Genomic DNA, 22,077 nt, shown 5'->3' with positions numbered 1-22,077 from the left:
CAGGGTAGTAAAAAGTTGGACACCACTAAGTGACTAAAACTTTCAATTTTTTTTCAAGGATGTGGGACAATAGATGAGAGTGTAGGTTTTGATTTGCATTGTTGGAGAGCATAATTTAAGCAAATAATAGTTTTATGGGCCAATTTTTAAAAATTTAATAATAAATGCTACATAGATTTACAAACACATATTGATACTTTCTTGGGCTCCAAAATCACTGCAGATGGTGACTGCAGCCATGAAATTAAAAGATGCTTGCTTCTTGGAAGAAAAGCTATGATGAACCTAGGCAGCATATTAAAAAGCAGAGACATTACTGACAAAGGTCGATATAGTCAAAGTTATGGTTTTCCCAGTAGTCACGTATGGATGTGAGAGTTGGACCATAAAGAAAGCTGAGTGATGAAGAATTGATGCTTTTGAACTGTGGTGTTGGCAAAGACTCTTGGAGTCCCTTGGACTGCAAGGAGATCAAACCAGTCAATCCTAAAGGAAATCAGTCCTGAATATTCATTGGAAGGACTGATGCTGAAGCTCCAATAGTTTGGCCACCTGATGCAAAGAAGTGACTCACTGGAAAAGACCTTGATGCTGGAAAAGATTGAAGGCAGGAGGAGAAGGGGACGACAGAGGATGAGATGGTTGAATGGCATCACCGACTCAATGGACATGAGTTTGAGCAAGCTGTGGGAGTTGGTGATGGACAGGGAAGCCTGGCGTGCTGCAGTCCATGGGGTCGCAAAGAGTCAGACATGACTGAGTGACTAATCTGAATTGATTGATAAAAATGGGGCTTCCCTGGTAGCTCAGGTGGTAAAGAATCTGCCTGTAATACAGGAAACCCTGGTTCGATTTCTGGGTCAGGAAGATCTCCTGGAGAAGGGATAGGCTACCCACTCCAGTATTCTTGGGCTTCCTTGGTGGCTCAGATGGTAAAGAATCTGCCTGAAAAGCAGGAAACCTGGGTTCAATCTCTGGGTTGGGAAGATCCCCTGGAGGAAGGCATGGAAATCCACTCCAGTATTCTTGCCTGGGGAATCCTCATGGACAGAGAAGCCCAGCAGGCTTCTCTGGGACTGAGCAACTAAGCACAGCATAGCGATAAAAATAATTAATGAAAAAAGGTACAATGGAAAAAAAAATCCTAATATTATCAGGATTAATATTATTATTAAACATGAATAACATTTAATGTTTATTAATGTTTAATATTAATATTAAAATAATAAAAATTGGAATCCTTCAAAAAAATTGGGGTTACTATATACGTGTTTCCTTTCCTTAATCACTATGTATTTTAAAACTAACAAAAGAGTCTATAATAAATTCAAGCATACGTCATTTGATTGTGCTTTAGTTTACTGAACTTCACAGATACTGTGAAGTTCTTTCTTTATGGATTAAATGTTCATGGCAACCCCGTGTCAAACAAGGCCATTGGCACCATTTTTCCAAGAGCATTTGCTCACATCGTGTTTCTGTGTCACATTTTGGTAATTCTCACAATATTTCAAACTTTTTCATTACAATCATATTTGTGATAGTGATCAATCAGCTGTGCTCCGTGATCTTTGATGTAATTATGGTAACTGTTTTGGGGTTCCATGAACTGTGCCCATGTAAGATGGCAAACAATCCATAACTGTTGTGTATGTTCTGACTGCCCCATTGACTGGCAGTTCCCATCTCTCTCCCTCTCTTTGGGTCTCCCTATTCTGTGAGACACAAAAATATTGAAATTAGGCCAATTTATAAGCCTACAATGGCCTCTGTTTAAGTGAAAGGAAGGGTTGCACATCCCTCACTTTAAATCAAAAGCTGGAAATGATTACGCGCAGTGAGGAAGGCATGTGCAAAACTGAGATAGGCCGAAAGCACTCTTGTACCAAACTGTTAGCCAAGTGGTGGATGCAAAGAAACAGTTTCTGAAGGAAATGAAAAGTGTTACTCCAGTGACTACACGAATGATTAAAAAAAAAAAAAGTGAAACAGTCTTATTGCTGATATGGAGAAAGTTTTAATAATCTGGATAGAGATCAAAACAGCCACAACATTTCCTTAAGTCAAAGCCAAATCCAGAGCAAGGGCCCCAACTCTCTTCAATTCTATGAAGGGAGAGAAGTGAGGAAGCTGCAGAAGAAAAGTCTGAAGCCAGTGGAGGCTGGTTCATGAAGTTTAAGGAAAGAAGCCATCTCCATGACATCGAAGTGCAAAGTGAAGCAGCAAGTGCTGATGTAGAAGCTGCAGCAAGTTATCCAGAAGTTCTAGCTAAGATCATTGACGAAGGTGATTACTAAACAATAGATTTTCAGTGTAGACCAAAGAGCCTTCTATTGGAAGATGTGACCTAGGACTTTCATAGTTGGAGAGAAGTCAATGCTTGGTTTCAAAGCTTCAAAGGACAGGCTGACTCTCTTGTTAGGGGTTAATGCAGCTGGTGATTTTAAGTAGAATAGCACAATGCTATTTTACCATTTCACAAAACCTAGGGCCCTTAAGAATTATGCTAAATCTATACTCTGCCTGTGCTCTATGGATGGAACAACAAAGCCTGGATGACAATACATCTGTTTATTATTTTAAGCCCATTGTTGAGACCTACTGCTCAGGAAAAAAGCCCCATGCACCTGGTCATCCAAGGGCTCTGATGGAGATGTGCAACAGGATTCATGTTGTTTTCATGCCAGCTAACATAATATCCATTTTGTAGTCCATGATTTCAGGAGGAATACTGACTTTCAAGTCTCATTCTTTAAGAAACAATTACATGAGGCTGTAGGTGCCAGAGATGTGATTCCTCTGATGTATATGAGCAAAATAAATTGAAAATCTTCTGGAAAGGATTCACCATTCTAGATGAAATCAAAATATCTGTGATTCATAGGAAGAGGTCAAAATATCAACATTAACAGAAGTTTGGAAGAAGCTGATTCCAACCTTCATGGATGACTCTGATTTCGGCAGAGGAAGTCACTACAGACATGGTGGAAAGAGCAAAAGAACTAGAATTAGAAGTGGAGACTGAAGAAGTGACTGAATTGCCGCAATCTCACAACACAACTGAATGGATTCAGAGTGCTTTTTATGGAGGAGAAAATAAAGTGGTTTCTTGAGATGGAATCTACTCCTGGTGAAGAGGCTATGAAGATTGCTGAAATGAATACAAAGGATTTAGAATATTACATAAACTTAATTGATAAAGCTATGGCAGAATTTGAAAGGACTGACTACAACTTTGAAAGAAGTCCTACTGCGGGTAAAATGCTATCAAACAGAAAAATCATCGCATGCTACAGAGAAATCATTTATGAAAACAAGAGTCAGTGTATGCACCAAACTTCATTGTTATCTTAAGTAATCGCCACAGCCGCTCCAACCTTCAGCAACCACCACCCTGATCAAGGGACGACTTTTCACTAGCTAAAACAGATTACAACTTGCTGAAGACTCAGGTGATAGTGTTTTTTAGTAATATTTTTTTCTTTTCCATCAGGTTATTGCAAGATATTGAATATAGTTCCCTGTGCTATATAGTAGGTCCTTGTCATTTATCCATTTTATATATAGCAGTGTGTATATGCTAATCCCAAACTCATAATTTGTCCCCACCTTCTCTCCCTTTTGGTAATCCTAAATTTGCTTTCTGTATCTGTGAGTCTGTTTCTGTTTTATAAATAAGTTCATGTGTATCATTTTTTTAAGATTTCACAGTAAGTGACAGCATATGATCTTTGCCTTTTTCTTTCTGTCTTACTTCACTTAGTGTGATAATCTCTAGATTCATCCATGTTGGGGTAAATGGCATTATTTCATTCCTTTTTAAGGCTGAGTACTTAGAACATCTACTTCTGCTTTATTGACTACACCAAAGTCTTTGACTGTGTGGATCACAACAAAATGTGGAAAAGTCTGAAAGAGATACCAGACCACCGTACCTGCCTCCTGAGAAATCTGTATGCAGGCCAAGAAGCAACAGTTAGAACTGGACATGGAACAACAGACTGGTTCTAAATCGGAAAAGGAGTACATCAAGGCTGTAAACTGTCACCCTGCTTATTTAACTTATATGCAGAGTGTAACATGAGAAATCCCAGGCTGGATGAAGCACAAGCTGGAATCAAGATTGCCAGGAGAAATATCAATAAGCTCAGATATGCAGATGACACCACCCTTACGGCAGAAAGAGAAGAAGAACTAAAGAGCCTCTTGATGAAAGTGAAAGAGGAGAGTGAAAAAGTTGGCTTAAAGCTCAACATTCAGAAAACTAAGATCATGGCATCTGGTCCCATTACTTCATGGCAAATAGATAGGGAAACAATGGAACAGCGAGAGACTTTATTTTCTTGGGCTCTAAAATCACTGCAGATGGTGACTGCAGCCATGAAATTAAAAGACGCTTACTCCTTGGAAGAAAAGCTATGACCAACCTAGACAGCATATTAAAAAGCAGAGACATTACTTTGCTAACAAAGGTCCATCGAGTAAAAGCTATGGTTTTCCAGTAGTCACGTATGGATGTGAGAGTTGGAATATAAAAGAAAGCTGAGTGCCAAAGAATTGATGCTTTTAAACTGTGGTGTTGGAGAAAACTCTTGAGTCCCTTGGACTGCAAAGAGATCCAACCAGTCCATCCTAAAGGAAATCAGTCCTGAATATTCATTGGAAGGACTGATGTTGAAGCTGAAACTCCAATACTTTGGCCCCCTGATGCGAAGAATGGACTCACTGGAAAAGACCCTGATGCTGGGAAAGATTGAGGGCAGGAGAAAAACGGGACAACAGAAGATGAGATGGTTGGATGGCATCACTAACTCAATGGACATGAGTGTGAGTAAGCTCCAGAAGTTGGTGATGGACAGGGAAGCCTGACAGACTGCAGTCCGTGGGGTTGCAAAGAGTCAGACACAAAAGAGCAACTTCACTGACTGACTAAGGCTGAATAAGCAATAAATTTTTTTTAAATTAATGTATGTACATTGTTTTCTTAGACATAATGCTACTGTACATTTAATAGACTACAGTACAGTGTAAACATAACTTCTGTACATACTCAGAAATGATGTGTGTGACTCGGTTTATTGCAATGGTCCAGAACTGAACCTGCAATATCTCTGAGGTATGCCTACATGCCAATTAAAAGAGAAGTAAGAAGGAAGGACATAGTGTGTCTTCACTGCCTCATAGTAGACCAAATTTAAACTGTGCTCAAAGGTAAAAATCTGAGCACACGGTTTGTAAAGTAGGATAATAAATGCAGAATAAGGGTATTATTTCCATATGACAGCTACAGGAGAAATCTGCATCAAATTAAAGAGTATCTGCCATGACAGAAATGAATACTGTGAAAACTACAATAGACGTGTGGTATCAATATATTTTACCTGCTTCAAACTGTTGGCTATAAAAACCTAATTACTCCTACCTATGCAGCACTTGTGCGGTCAATTATCTGTGAAGAAAATATTCAATGTTATGTATACTGATTCTCTTTAATATCTGTATGTTCATTTGCAAATACAGGCCACTCTTAACCACGTAGATGCTTTTCAACAATCAAATTATGATGGAAATATTTTTTGTTCCCCTCTTAATGTGACACCTAAGAAGTGTGCTTATCATTTCACAATATATGTAAGTTAAGTCATCATGCTGCACACCTTAAACTTACACAGCACTGTATGTCAATTATATCTCAATAAGACAGAAAGAAAAAGGTCTTTTAAATAAGTGTATGTTCAACTCACTTATAAGATACAAGTCAGACAGTTTGTGGAGGGAGGGCAATGATTCTAATGTTGGTAAGTTCAACAAATGGTTAAATGGAAACACTGTCAAGTATTTTTAGTTTTAAGAGCATTCATTAAATAAATATTCCTGTACACTGGAACCAGGGTCACTTTCACTTCATTTAAATAATCTAAAGTTATTTTATCCTGGTATTCCAGAAGATAGTTTGGCCTAAGTTGTATGCATCCTAGATTATTTTGACAGCTTGGAAATCTGGTTCTATCCCATGGTTTAACTAATGATGTGTTGTCTTGCTCTTTTGGATGGCATGTTTCTTTCATTCATTTCTCAATAACCCAGGAGAGTTTAAATAAGCTTATGATTTTAAGAGTTTAATCAAGCCATTTAGGCATGTATTTTGGAAAGTTTAAAACGTTTAATCCTACTTAAAGTTGGACAGATACTGACTGTGGAATAAGCTGCTAAGCAAAAAGAAAAGGATCTTTCCCCCCAGAATTTCACAGAAAGATAGTCTTTGGAATATTACAATCTGTTTTAGAAGAATTAAAAGGAAATCAGAAATTTAAATTCTCTTTTATCTTCATATTAAATTATTTTATAAAAAGTTTACCATCTGAGAGATATTTTTCCTATAATTAAAATGAGCTAATTTAAAAAAATATTCCACATGTGAAAAACAGTATTTCTGTGCAGTGAACTTTATGACAGCTTAACCAATGCTTAATAAATCAGATGGGAGAGAATTCAGGCACTCCAATTCTTACTAGATCTCTTCAGTGGGTAAACCCCTGAAGCTCTGGTTTCATTAATGGAACTAAGTTTTAAAATTAAGATGATTAGGATTCAAATTGATTTTACAGCTTAGAACCAGCCTGATTCTTATGCTTGAGAACCCCCAAAACATAAACATACATACACAATCTTGTACAGAAATAAGTGAATACTTAGACTTACTCAAAGAATTATACTCCAAGGTTTTAACAAAACTGGTGTGCTCTTCTCTCTAGTTAAGCACAGAGAAACTGAACCTGAAATGCTATTCTTGCTAAGCTTCTTCAAAATAGATACTATGAAGGAAATAGTTTTGCAGAATAAAAGTGCTTTTAATAACACACTGAAATAAAATGGGATACCTTTTCAATAAAAAACAGAGTAAAGAGAAAAAAAGGCATTAACACAATGATTTCAATTTTAGTGAGGAGATAAGTAATATAGTATATTTTAAACTTACCACAAGAGCAAAGAACACCATAAAGAAAAATGATAAACTACTTGTGTAGCCAAGAAAGCCTGTAAAATAACAGTAAAATAAAAAGCAATTTATAAGGAAAGTGATCCTAACATGCAGCTAGAGCTATACATCTCGGGCATGTTTTTTATTACACTGCTTGGTATCTGGGGCTTAGGGCTGAGAATAACAACATTCCGACTATCTGTCACAGATCATTTATGTAGCTCTGTACGGCAGAATTGGAACTGGCTTACCACTAATGGCACACTGTAAGGAAAGGCTGCTCTTTAATGTTCCGCTGTAAAGATTTTATTTTAGTGGGGCAGACAAAATACTACTGCAAACCAAGTAATAGGTTAACTAGGCAGGGCTGAAGGCTGAACAACCTAAAATAAATCCAAGTTCAAAATTATTCACAATCACCTTCTGATAAAACTGTGGAACTGTGAAATTTAAAAGCCCCTTAACGTTATTTCTTTTTTCTCTTTTCTTATAAACAAATAACATCCTCTTCTCTAGAGACTTACCTATTTTAGGAAGAAGTGCAAGAGGGAACACAATGCCAACACAAATGATTATTAGTAGTGTGTCTCCATCAAGATACCAAGACCTATTAGGGGAAAAAGTTCTACTTGAGGTACAGAGCAACTAAAACCACCTTGACATATTTTGTAATAAAATAATATATTGAATATATCATAAATATATTTAATATGATAACAAGTTTGAAAGAATATAAAGATTTATTAAAAATGGAAAGGAGCTATATTTATAGCCATTATACCTGCATGGTAGAAAGATGGATAATTTTTCTTCTTATACAGTGGTTTTACATATTTTTAAAATTTTCAGGAAAGGGTATGAATTACTAGGAGAAAACATATTACATTTTTCATATAAAGGTAATAGAATACTGAATGAGAAAAGGTAGGTAAATGTGTGATTTGATTTTTTTTTTTTTAAATGGATGCAGAGTTATAAAAAAGTTAGAAAGATATACTTAAAATACCAAAAGCAGATATTTCTATGTAGCAGCACTGAGAAATCTTTGTGTACTGGTGGCATATATAAGGTTTTAAAGTTTCAATATAAAAATACATGTGTTGAAGTTTTTAAAAATCAGACTTAATTCCCTAAGAATTTAATAGTAAAGACTTCTCTTTGGTATATAATAATTAAGCAATTCATAAAAGAAGTGCAACTAGTAAATACACATGAGGAAAAATCCAATCTCTGATGTTAAAGAAATAACTAATAAGGCTATTGAGTACAAATATTTAAAAAATAATATTCAAGGATGTGAATAATTGGTCCTTCACACAACGTTAGTGATCTTGTCAATTAGCACTATCTTCTGGAAAAATACTGATAATGTGTGGTAATCTCTGAGAGAATAATCTAAGATATAAAGAATTCTATGTGCATGAAGCTGTGAGTATAACATTATCATAATATTAAAAAGTTGAGGAAAACCTTATATAACCAACAAGAAAAAATGTTTGTCAAAAACAGCATACTCAATGGAATGTTAAACAGCTTTTATTTTTTTTTTAAAAAGACAGTTTACTAAAACAGAAAATACTAATGATAAAAATACAAAATAATGATTATTAACTATGTTTTTAAAATGTTTTGGTGGAAAAATTCAAAGGAAATAAAATGATAGCAGGGATTGGGTAAGAGATGGTATTATGTATAATTTTTATTTGCTTTGTCTTCTAAATTGTCTGTAAAGTAGCTATCATTTTTACTCTGAAATATATGCATGTGCACATCAAAATGGTAACAAAGTAAAATTCATGCTGATATGAGAGCTGGGAGCATCAAAGATAACAGGTATTACTCTTCCAAGTCGTTTGTTAGATGTTCTCTGAATTTCCAGTTGACTATAATGTATCCTTTCACTACCAGCCAAAGTCTCCCACTGCCACGTTCAATTAAGAAAATGGACAAACTCCTAGAAACATACAGTGTACCAAGACTGAATCATGAAGAACTAAAAAAATATAAACAGACCAATAATGAATAAGGTCACTGCACCAGTAATAAAAAACTACCAACAAAGAAAAGCCCAGGACCAGATGGTTTCACTGGTGAATTCCGCCAAACATTTAAAGAAAAGCTAACGCCAGTGCTTCTCAAACTCTTCCCAAACACTGGACCATAGAGAACAGTTCCAAACTCACTTTATAAGGTGAGCATGCCCTACCATCAAAGCCACATAAGAACATTACAAAAAATATCCCTGGTGAATATATTATAAAAATTCTCAACAAAATATTAGTAAACCAAATCCAACAGCACATTAAATGCATCATATATTATGGTCAAGTGGGATTTATCCATAGGATGCAAGGATGGATCAACAAATGAAAATCAGTCAACATGAAACAGCACATTAACAGAATGTAAGATAAAAAACACATGGTCAAAAACATTAAAACATATAATAAAAATGTTAAAAAATAGGTTTTATAAAAATGTTAAAAACATATGATTAAAAAATAGATGCCAAAAAAGCATGTGACAAAACACAATATTCATTTATGATTTAAAAAAAGAAAACTTCAACAAATTTAGTACAGAGGGAAGAAATCTCAACATAAGGGCCATATATATAAAGCTCACAGCTAATATCATACTCAACAGTGAAAGGCTTAGTTTTTCCTCTAAGGTCAGGAATGAGACCAGGATGTCTACCCTCACCACTCTTACTAAACATAGTACTGGAAGTCCTAGCTAGAACAATCAGGCAAGATAAAGAAATAAATGGCATCCAAATTGGATAAGAAGTAAATCTGTCCTTATTTGCAGATATGATCTTATATATAGGAAATTCTAAAGACTTCAACCAAAAAAACTGTTAGAGCTAATCAAAAAATACTATAAAGCTGAATGATACATAAACAACGCACAGAAATCAGTTGTATTTTTATAAACTAAGAAGTATCTGAAAAAGAAATAAACAATTAGTTCGGTCATGTCCAACTCTTTGCGATCCTGTGGACTGCAGCATGCCAGGCTTCCCTGTCCATCACCAACTTCCGGAGCTTACTTAAACTCATGTCCATCGAGTTGGTGATGCCATCCAACCATCTCATATTCTGTTGTCGCCTTCTCCTCCTGCTTTCAATCTTTCCCAGCATCAAGGTCTTTTCCAATGAGTCAGTTCTTCGCATCAGGTGGCCAGAGTACTGGAGTTTCAGCTTCAGCATCAATCCTTCCAATAAATAATCAGGACTGATTTCCTTTAGGATGGACTGGTTTGATCTCCTTGCAGTCCAAGGGACTCCCAAGAGTCTTCTCCAACACCACAGTTCAGAAACACCAATTCTTCAGCACTCAGCTTTCTTTACAGTCCAGCTCTCAGATCCATACATGACTACTGGAAAAACCATAGCCTTGACTCGATGGACCTTTGTTGGCAAAGGAATGTCTCTGCTTTTTAATATGCTGTCTAGCTTGGTCATAACTTTTCTTCCAAGGAGCAAGCGACTTTTACTTTCATGACTGCAATCACCATCTGCAGTGATTTTGGAGCCCAAGAAAATAAAGGCTCTTGCTGTTTCCATTATTTCCCCATCTATTTGCCATGAAGTGATGGGATTGGATGCCATGATCTTAGTTTTCTGAATGTTGAGCTTTAAGCCAACTTTTTCACTCTCCTCTTTCACTTTCATCAAGAGGCTCTTTAGTTCTTCTTGGCTTTCCGCCATAAGGGTGGTGTCATCTGCATATCTGAGCTTATTGATATTTCTCCCGGCAATCTTGATTCCAGCTTGTGCTTCCTCCAGCCCAGTGTTTCTCATGATGTACTACTCTGCATAGAAGTTAAATAAGCAAAAAAAAAAAAAAAGAAGAAGAAGTTAAATAAGCAGGGTGACAATATACAGCCTTGATGTACTCCTTTCCCAATTTGGAACCAGTCTGTTGTTCCATGTCTAGTTCTAACTGTTGCTTCTTGGTTTGCATACAAAGTTCTCAGGAGGTAGGTCAGGTGGTCTGGAATTCCCATCTCTTTCAGAATTTTCCACAGTTTGTTGTGATCCACACAGTCAAAGGTTTGGCATAGTCAATAAAGCAGAAATAGATGTGTTTCTAGAACTCTCTTGCTTTTTCAATGATCCAGCAAATGTTGGCAATTTGATCTCTGGTTCCTCTGCCTTTTCTAAATCCAGCTTGAACATCTGGAATTTCATAGTTCATGTACTGTTGAAGCCTGACTTGGAGAATTTTGAGCATTACTTTGCTTATGTGTGAGATAACTGCAATTGTGTGGTAGTTTGAACATTCTCTGAGATTGCCTTTCTTTGGGATTGGAATGAAAACTGAGCTTTTTCAGTCCTGTGGCCACTGCTCAATTTTCCACATTTGCTGGCATATTGAGTGCAGCACTTTCACAGCATCATCTTTCAGGATTTGAAATAGCTCCACTGAATTCCATTACCTCCACTAGCTTTGTAGTGATGCTTCCTAAGGCCCACATGACTTCAGACTCCAGAATGTCTGGTTCTAGGTGAGTGATCACAGTATCGTGGTTATCTGGGTCATGAAGATTTTTTGGATAGTTCTTCTGTATATTCTTGCCACCTCTTCTTAATATCTTCTACTTCTGTTAGGTCCATACCATTTCTGTCCTTTATTGAGCCCATCTTTGCATGAATGTTCCCATGGTATGTCTAATTTTCTTGAAGAGATCTCTGGTCTTTCCCATTCTATTATTTTCCTCTATTTCTTTGTATTGATCACTGAGGAAGGCTTTCTTATCTCTCCTTGCTATTCTTTGGAACTCTACATTCAGATGTGTGTATCTTTCCTTTTCTCCTTTGCTTTTCACTCCTCTTCTTTTCATAGCTATTTGTAAGGCCTCCTCAGACAGCCATTTTGCTTTTTTGCATTTCTTTTTCTTGGGGATGGTCTTGATTCCTGTCTCCTGCAAAATGTCAGAAACCTCCGTCCATAGTTCTCAGGCACTCTATCAGATCTAGTCCCTTAAATCTATTTCTCACTTCCACTGTATAATCATAAGGGATTTCACTCAGGTCATACCTGAATGGTCTAGTGGTTTTCCATACTTTCTTCAATTTCAGTCTGAATTTGGCAATAAGGAGTTCATGATCTGAGCCACAGTCAGCTCCTGGTCTGTATCCCACTCACAATAGCATGAAAGCAATAAAATACTTATAAATATTTAACCAAAGAAGTGAAAGACAGTCAAACTTAAATGAAAGAAATTGAAGACACAAACAACTGTGTTCATGGATCAAAATAATCAATATTGTTAAAATGTCCAAACTATCCAAAGCTATCTATAGTCAGTGCAATCCCTATCAAGTCCTAATGACAGTTTTTTTCTCAAAATAGAACAAAAATTCTAAAATTTGTATGGAACTACAAAAGGCTCCAAATAGCCAAAGCAATCCTGAGAAAGAAAACCAAGTTGACTTCAAAGTATACTGCAAAGCTTTAGTAATCAAAACAATACAGTCCTGGCATAAAACAGACACATAGTTCAAAGGAACAGACTATGGCGCCTCGGCATACTCTCCCACCCCGTATACTGTCAACGAATATTTGAGAAAGGACTCAAGAATATTCAGTGGGAGTCTTTTCAAAAAATTAGACTGAGGAAATTGGATAGCCATATACAGAAAAATGAAATCTATCTTATACCATTCACAAAAATTAACTTGAAATAAATACTCAAATGTAAAACCTGAAACTATATAATTTATAGAAGAAAACATAAAGAAAATGCTCCTTGACATCGGTCTTGGCAATAATTTTTTTTTTAATATGACACCAAAAGCACAAGCAACAAAAGCAAAAATAAATGGAACTATATCAAAATGAAAAGTTCTGTACAATAAAAGAAACAATTACCAGAATGAAAAGGCAGTCTACAGAACGAGAGAAAATATTTCCAAATCATATATCTGATGAAGGGCTAATATTCAAAATATATAGAGAACTCTTACAATTCAATAGCAGAAAATCAAACAAATCCAATTTCTAAATGGGCAAAGTAAATAAATAGATATTTTTTCCCAAAGAAGATATATGAATGGTTAACAGGTACATGAAAAGATGACCAATATCACTAATCAGGGAAATACAAATCAAAATCGCAAGGAAATATCATCTCACACCTGTTAGTATGTATATCATCAAAAAGACAAGAGACAACAAGTATTGGCAGGGATGTGGAGAAAAAGAAAGATCTGTGCACTTTTGGTGGGAATGTGAATTGGTTCAACCACTATGGAAAACAGTTCCTCAAAAAAGTAAATGCAGAACTACCACATGATTGATCCAACAATCCCATATCTGGGCATATATTTAAAGACAATGAAAACAGGATATCAAAAAGATATCTGCACTCCCATGTTTATAGGCTATTATTCACAGTAGCCAAGATACGGAAACAATTTAAGTGTCTGTCAATGGATGAAGGGATAAAGAAAATGTGGGATAAAACACACACACACACACACACGGGAATATTATTCAGCCATGAGAAAGATATTTTGCCGTTTGTGACAACACTGATGGACACTGAGGACATTATGCTAAGAGATCAGTCAGACAGAAAAAGACAAATACTGTATATCATGTACATGTGGAATTTAAGAAACAATAGAATGGTGGTTAGCAGGGGCTGGTAGGTAAGGGAATGGAGGAGATGTTGGTCAAACGGTACAAATTTGCAGTTAGAGGATGAATAAGTTCTGGGACTCGAATGCAAAACAATGTGATTATAATTAACAGAATTATTTTATATACTTGGAAGTTGCTAAGAGACAGAATCTTAAATATTCTCACCACAAAAAAGAAATGATAATTATGTGAGGTAATGGAGGTATCAGCTAAACACCACAGTGGTAATCATACCACAATATATGTGTATCAAATTTATACATTGGATACCTGAAACTCACACAATATATAGTTGACAATGTTATATGTTAACTTCAGTGACTCAGCAGTAAAGAATCCGCCTGCAATGTAGGAGACATGGGTTCAATCCCTGGGTCAGGAAGATCCCCTGGAGGAGGGCACGGCCACCCACTCCAGTATTCTTGTCAGGAGAATCCCCATGGACAGAGGGGCCTGGCAGGCTGTGGTCCATGGGGTCGCAAAGAGTCGGACACGACTGAAGCAACTAAGCACCAACACAAGCATCAATATCTCAATTTTTTAAAAAAAGAAAGAAAAGGTTTTCCTTTAAATCGGCTTCAACCCATGGGTTTTAACACAAACGTTATGACTCACTGTGTCTCTTTCACACCTTAGTTTATGAAGAAGTCCTCTCTAATGTATCTCGAAAAGGTACTGCTGGGTGCTGACAACTTCCTCTTTAACAGAACAAGAGAAGGAGCAGCAGCTGAAGAAACACCATGATCACAGCTTGCCCTTCTCCACCCTAACTCATGTCTTTAGGAAATGCACATGCCAGACACTAAATCCTGCACACAAGTATTTCTAGCTAATGGGCCTGAAGCTGTGCTCTCTACATCTGCACATGCCCCTCAAGTCCTGGTATGCAGGAGGTTCTAAGAGAGCATGGAGATTACAAATACAACATGACACTTCCTGGCATATTCGTCTTCTACTCACTCTTGAATACGCATGGAAATGAGAACTTCAAAATATCCCTCACCGAGGAACACCTGGCAACTAAATTTCTAAAGCTGGCAAAAAGCCCAGGGCTCCATGCCTGAAATCTCTTTCCTTCTGTGACCCAAAACAGACTCAGACAGTTGCAGCGCCAGGAGAAAAAAAGGCCCAGAGGCACACCAAAGAAGATTCCATCTGTTAGTTCTGCTGTCCCTCCTGTCACAAAGCAAGAATTGGGCACATTAATCCTATGGACCAAAGATTCTTTTCTCCTGCATTAAGATTCTTAGGAACACTTGGAAACCCTGCACTCTATAACATTTACTATTATGTATTATACTTTATAACTTTACATTATTTCAGATCATAATTCACTCATGTCCACGGAAGTTACACGATTGCCCAAAGCTTTGGGTCTGAAGATAAGTTTACCTCCTCCCAGTGGTAACTCGGAATCTCAGAGTTATGGAATGCTAGAACTAGAAGGGACCTCAGAGATCATCTGCTTCAACAACTTCATTGTATATGTCTACAAAATCAGCAAAAGGACAATGACAATCTTAGTAACAGAAGCAATGGAAATACTCTCTATTCTTGAATAGTCACTCTGAATTTATGGCCTCATTTTTCTCAAGACTGTGATTTCTTTACGCTCTCCTCTTCACAAGACTACACTTTTAATTTCTGATATTAAAAAGAACTTTTAAAAAAATTTTCTCTATCCCTAGTTTGGCTACTGATTAATATTAGTCATTTCTTATCTTTATTAAGTTATGTTAACACAGCCAATTATAAATACAATGCTTTTCTTTACTATTTGTCAACAATCAAGCAATACAGTAATGCACAGTAAAATTAGCTCAAATTTCATGTGCATGTCACAGTCAACTGAATTGTATTTGGCAATGGATATTTTCCAAGGAGCAGAAATGACTAAACTTTACAAAATAAAACTCCAGCTTGAGAAATACAAGCCAGTACAAAGAAATTGCAGAAGCACAATTGAAAAATCAAGATTTTAGAAGAATATGCTAACCTTAAAATTTTTCCTAAGTAGGGGAAGAAAAGAGTTATCTAACAGAACCCCTGTTTCCTACTGTGATCTAAATATATATTCTCTTCAAGCCAAAAGATTTAGAGTAAAAAGTTTTACACTTCCTAGAAAACTCGTGTGATCTGTGGACTAATCCTATATGATAAAATTGTTCCAAGTATGAAATATATGGTATAGATCCCTAGCTGCATTGCAAATGCTTTGGCATGCAGATTTTTCCCCATATTTTAATGAAAACCAGATTTATTTATAAGTTGCTTTAATTTCATTCTTGAACGGAATGGAACAAGAGTATCATATGTTCTGAATTAGGATCTTACTCACATCCCATATCAATTATGTAACTCAAATGCAAGACAACTTAATTGTGTCAATCATATTCTGCTGACAAGATCATTAAATGTTAACATAGAACTTCCAAGTTATAACAGCCATAGATTTTTTTAAATGTTACTCTATGAAAAATATAGATGCCTCATAAAAGTTTGGTATAAGTATTAAATAGCTTCTGACTTCTAATAATAATTTTTGAAATTAGAATATTACAAAAGTAGTTTCTTTTTGATAACATCTTTATAAAGGTTTATTTTTCACAAAGGTACATCAAATCTCACATATAACACAGAACATAAGCACAACTGAAAATTCTTAACTGCAATTTATTGTAACTCGAAACCTAAAAGTACACCAATATTATATTGATCTCACAGAAGAAATACTACTCTGTAACTCTACCTGGAAATAAACTGTGCTAGGTAGTCAAATCAATTACCATAACATTTATTTCTTAATTATTTCATAGTATTAAACTTTTTTCATAGTATTAAAATTTAAAGACATGATTTATCTGCATTCTAACCAATTAATATAATTAGTCACTTTCTAATGCTTTTCAAAACTTTGAAATCCAAAATAAGTGAATATATATTACATTTAAAACAAGATGAGCAATTTTAAAACATCGTTAACAGATGTTGCAAACTGTTCACAGTATTTTGAAGTATATACAGCTTTAAAAATTCATTTCTGATGCAAAAATAACTGATCAATTTTCTTCTAATATGAATAAGATGGGAGTTACTTTTTATTTCCTTCTTTAAACAAATTAGAGAAAATAAGAAAATGACAACTAACTTAAAATGACACTATGGTAAAAGTATCACTTTTAAAGAAAGAAGACCTAAGTTTTAATAGCAATTCTGTCACGTACTACCTTAATTATTTCCAAAACTTTATATGTATTTTTGTCCCTCTTCTTTCCGCAAAGACATATGACATAAAAAAAGTAAATAGAAGTAACCAAATTCAGGATCAAGAAAAAGGAGAACACATGTGACAACTATTAAGATTAACACAGTTAATGCAATACATTCAAATTTGACTTTGACCTTTCTGGCAGTTAGAGCAAATAGGGAAAAGCCACCTTTATACAGTCATTATTATTGCAATTTCTTTTTAAAAATTGAGTTGTAACTGACATACAACATTATGGAGTTGCTTGATTTCCCACACTCACATTATGCTATCAGCTTACAAAAGCATGTATATGTATCATATCTTACTCGGTCATCCCAACAACTTTGTGAAGAAGGCAATACCAGTACCACCATTACACCAGATAAAGAAACCTCAGGCTCAAAATTAAGTTATACGGCCAAAGAAGTTAAATTAATTTCCTGAGATTACTGAATATGAAATGAATAGAACACATGTTTCCTTACTCTTAGCCTAACATTCTTCATTTTACCTCTTACTGCCTTGAGTTTCTTAGCCCTAAATTATAATGGAAATTTATGGCATAGAATTTTTTGAGTAATAGAAGTTGTCCTCATTATTTTTTACAGCACATGTAAAAGCAAATTTTACATAGGTATGTCATTTAGCAATTGTTTATCAAAATAAGAGCATAAAACTTAAAACTAGATAAAGCTACAGATAAAACAAGGTAGCTCTAAGTATCAAATGTGACAATGAATATGGAAACTTTGTCAACTGTAAAGTACTACACAAAAGCACATCTTCCAATGATGAAAAATCGGTAAGGACTTCTCCTTACCTTTTTATCAATCACAGTTCCTATTCAGACCTAAACTATATCATATTTTTCTTATAAATATGTATTTGTAGTTGTCTAAGTAGAATTCTTTCATGGAAGCCAACTTGTAAAAGCTAAAACTCAATTTTGAAAACTTGCCCTGCAATCCAGAAGAAGTTGGAACAAAATATTGGAGCAAAACAACCAAATATTTAAATCAAAAAGTCTGATGGGTTTTGGTGTTGTGATTTAGAAATTATATGAATTAATTTGATGACAATTAAAAGGATTCATTTAGCCCTTTCAAGTTCGTTTTTCTCAAAATTTCATGTTATATATAGTAAGAGGAAAAGTATAATTAATTTGGACTTTTTCCTCATAAAAAAAGATGAATTAATAGTCTTTAGAACCCAGTGTTTTTATAAAAAAAAAAAAAAAAGGGCAGTATAACATGGTTTAGTATTATATATAATATTGTTAAAAACAGGAAATGAAACAATTTTTTTTCCAATAATGCTTTATAACAGGATTTTACACAAGTCCGCTGTAACTTTATCACTCTGATTTCTCTTTATCACTGTGGTTTGCTGAAAAGTGACAGCAGGATTATCTGCTCCCTCCTTTAAGACCTTTAACGTCAGTGCTTTCAGCCTCCCTGCTCCTCCAGCCAACATTTCATATCCAGAAATTTCTCCTCCACTCTTCTCTAAGAGCTGGCTCATACTTGTCCTGCTCTTTCATACCCCCATGGAAAGCAGGGATTGCCATTGGCCTGTCAGAGGATTCACAGACCATTGTTCTGAACATAATGGTTACCACCAGCGGTCTGCAGGGGTTCCTTCTCTAGGACCACTGTCTCCACATAACTTTGTAAGTGTCTTGAGGGCAGGAACTACATTTACCTTATTTCCCACAAGGGCTTAATAGATATTTATTGAATTAATAAATAAATGAATACAATGTGAAATACTTTTTCTTACCCACTGTAGTCTCCAGATAAAAATTCTGATATAGTAGCAGGAAGTTCTGTTTTAATGATTAAAAGATAAGATGACATAGCTGCAGACAGAATAAAAAGAGTTCCTATTAGAATCCTATAACTTTTAACCATTTACAGAATAATCTTATTTAGAAACACGGATACCGATTTGGGATATGACAGCATGTGGAAGATTAATTCATACTGCACTGTCCTCAAAGAAAGATACATACCAGGAACGGAGATAAATAAAGATAAATAATTAATATTCTTTGTAGAGAAGAATAATTGGTAAGCTCATTAGGTATCTTTTGTTTACATTTCAAGTTCAAGGCAAAAGATTTAGGTAAGAGAAAGGTTCTTGATTACAACCCACTTAGAAACAAAATTTTGCTTGTGTGTGTGCATGTGTACATGTGTGCTCAGTCATATCTGACTCTTTGGGACCCCATGGACTTTGTAGCCCACCAAACTCTTCTGTCCATGGAAACTTTCCAGGCAAGAATACTGGAGTGGGTTGTTATTTCCTAGTCCAGGGGATCTTCCCGTGAAGCTAGACAAAAACTCGTAATGCTATCTCCCAGTACAAGGCATTAGAGTTTAGTTTAGCAACAACTGATAGAGAAATAAGAGATAAATAAGTATAGCTAATAAATCTGATTATTTGTTTTTATTAGAGAGAGACCTCCCCCCAGTAGTCTCACTTCTCCTCTTTCTCTGCTACTGTCCTTCCACACACACTGTGGACTCATGCTATTATAAAACAAAAGCAAAATGCAAAATGAGTTACATTTTAAATTGCTCTCCAAAACAGATTAGAAAAGATCCAATTGAAATTATTAAGCACATTAAAGGGACAAAACTTACAATTATTATTCTGTTTTATTAACAGGGCTCCTTTATATTATGTAAACAAAACCCAAAGTTAGCATTACTTCTCACACTCTATCAGACAGGATCCAAGAAATAACCTGCTTTTACAGCATTTTAATAATGATCCTATTTCTGGTGTAGCTATTAAAAAACAAAAAATCTCACATCTTATAAACCTTCCATCCCACACTGGGAAATGTTTTCATATGGTTACAGAATAGAGAACTCATTTATATGTAAATACTTGAGCTTAAACTTAAATGCTTAAGTAACTACAGAAACCCAGATGATGTGGAGTCAGTTTAACAGAGTAATAATCTCTGTTTCCCCTAGAGATTAAGTATATATTTAAAAAGAGCCAACAAGTATATGTCCATGAAGAATAGAGAGCACTCTGTGTGCATGTTAATTTTATTACTTATTTATATTTCAGGAAACATTTCACTTTCTCCTTGGACCTACAAAAACCAAGAACATAAATGAATGCCAAGTCTGAATGGCAAAAATCTGAGGAAAGACTGATTGAAAAGCTCAAAGAGTTTTCAAAAAAGAATGTATGTTTTTCAACCAACAAATTTAAAAGTAGCTGAGCTTCACAATTATTACAGTGCTGCATGACTGCTCAACCCTGGGGGAAAAAGGTTGTATACTAGTTTGTATATACGTTTATATGAAGATAGGCAATACTTACACATATAAACACATACACTCTTTCTCATTTAAAAAAAAAAATAAAACAACATGTACCTATGGCAAAGTAAAATTTAGAACACTTAATGGTCACTTCTCTTCAGTGAAAATACACATATTCACACTTTCCAGTTTATGACTATTTCTTTTTTTCCCAGTGGAAGTACAGCTGTTGAAATAAAGTCTTTTAGTCAGCAGAAGTACAGCACGTTTCTTCAAATGCTTTGTTAGTTATGGGACATCACAATTAATTGTATGTGGAAAGATATTCTAAGTCATTCATATTCTCATATGGAAAAATGCTACCAGTTTGGTACAGAACAGAAGGAAGGTTTAGATTAACCTTCTCCACTCAAGAATTTGGGGGTCTTTGTTTGTAATACTTTATCTATTCCAAAGAATCATACACATATGGTGTGATGATGAAAATCATGAACTGAATTTTCTGAAACTGGCCTAGGGCTACTTAAATATATCTTGCAAGGAAAAAAAAAAAAAGACAAAAGTACCTTTAAAACAAGGAATGCAGACTTCCTACACAATGTAATTTATTATCTGTCCATCAGTCTTTCTTGCTTGGATTAATCCAATACCACATGCTTTACTAAGGTTTCAGACATTCATCTCTTTCAGTAATTTTCTATTATTTCTTTTAGATCTTTAGTTGTAAAAAGCTGCAATGAATATGAGATCCTATTTCTTCCTAATATACAATCTGTCATTCTTCCCAGAATTTCTATTAGCCCCTGGCTAATCATTTGATCATGTTTATCCTCTGTTGTAGCCTTAACTCTTTCATTTTCAAACGAGAGTCCTATTTCATTAGATTCCAGTCTGGAGAATCATGTATATTTCAAGAAATATGAACTCATAAAACATATGTTTCTCTCTCAAAAAGAGTCTCAGCATACAAGATATAAATATAACAAAACATGTAAAATATTGCTCCTTTCTTAGAGAATGCAGGTGTTTGTTTTAAGAGCTACAAAACTACTCATGTGGGGGGGAAACTCCACTGACGAAACAAAGAAAGATACCACTCTTTCTACTGTATATATTATTTTTCCCTAACCACAAGTAAACTTTCATGCAAGGATTGGCACCTTAACATATTATAAATATACGTTGTTAGGAATACATCTTAATTAGATTTACATAAAAAGAATAATCAGCTCAATAAAATAAAGTGGAAAAGCTTCAAAAATATAAAATCAATAGGAATGCTTATGTATCCATTGTTTTTTCCAGTGGCTTCCCTGATAGCTCAGTTGGTAAAGAATCCGCCTGCAATGCTCCAAAAGTTGCCTGCCATACCTTTCATCTCATGTGTTCTATTAATAGCATAAGGAAGTGTTTAAGGACTTATCTTACAGGCAGGTCATAAGCAAGAATTTGTAAATGATTTTTGCTGACATAGATACACAGCATGGACTCCTAATACGACACACACCATGTTGTCCTCTAAATAATAGCTGGAGCGGGGTCATCCACAAAAGCCATGGTTGTAGTTAAGTGGTTCTGGCCTCCATACCACCAAAGCCAGAATTAAGGCTAGAAGACATACCTTAGTGACAGGTACTCAGCCATTATAAATCATTTAGTTTCACCACATTAACTAAATAGCTATTCTTTTCTCCCTCATTTTAAACCTAACTAATAGAACTCATTTAATAGAAACTGCCCTAGGAAGGAAATAAAAAATCTGTCAACTTAATCAAAACACAGGAGTTGAAAATATTTTATACAAACCATGAGGAGAAGCAACTGTACATTAAGAAAAGACTAAAATAGGGTAAAATTTGATTAGGCAATAGCAAGTGGTAAGGTATTAATATTGTTTGATCTAATCA

The 22,077-nt window shown here is 35.2% G+C and overlaps 1 protein-coding gene across 2 annotated transcripts in view; it reads right to left on the bottom strand.

The window, feature by feature from the left end:
- The window catches only part of SLC38A6 (solute carrier family 38 member 6), a 70,901-nt gene that overhangs the window by 14,544 nt on the left and 34,280 nt on the right, over positions 1-22,077 (bottom strand). For both annotated transcript variants that reach the window (XM_019969018.2, XM_019969019.2), the window contains 3 exons: positions 18,666-18,744; positions 7,507-7,589; positions 6,980-7,038 (listed from right to left, as the gene is read on the bottom strand). In XM_019969018.2, coding sequence (XP_019824577.1) covers positions 6,980-7,038; positions 7,507-7,589; positions 18,666-18,744 — 221 coding nt within the window. The remainder of the gene's footprint in view (positions 1-6,979; positions 7,039-7,506; positions 7,590-18,665; positions 18,745-22,077) is intronic.

Source organism: Bos indicus, chromosome 10 (assembly GCF_029378745.1).
Source record: "Bos indicus isolate NIAB-ARS_2022 breed Sahiwal x Tharparkar chromosome 10, NIAB-ARS_B.indTharparkar_mat_pri_1.0, whole genome shotgun sequence".
Taxonomy (NCBI): Eukaryota; Metazoa; Chordata; class Mammalia; order Artiodactyla; family Bovidae; genus Bos; species Bos indicus.
This window is presented reverse-complemented; position numbering and strand designations above follow the sequence as displayed.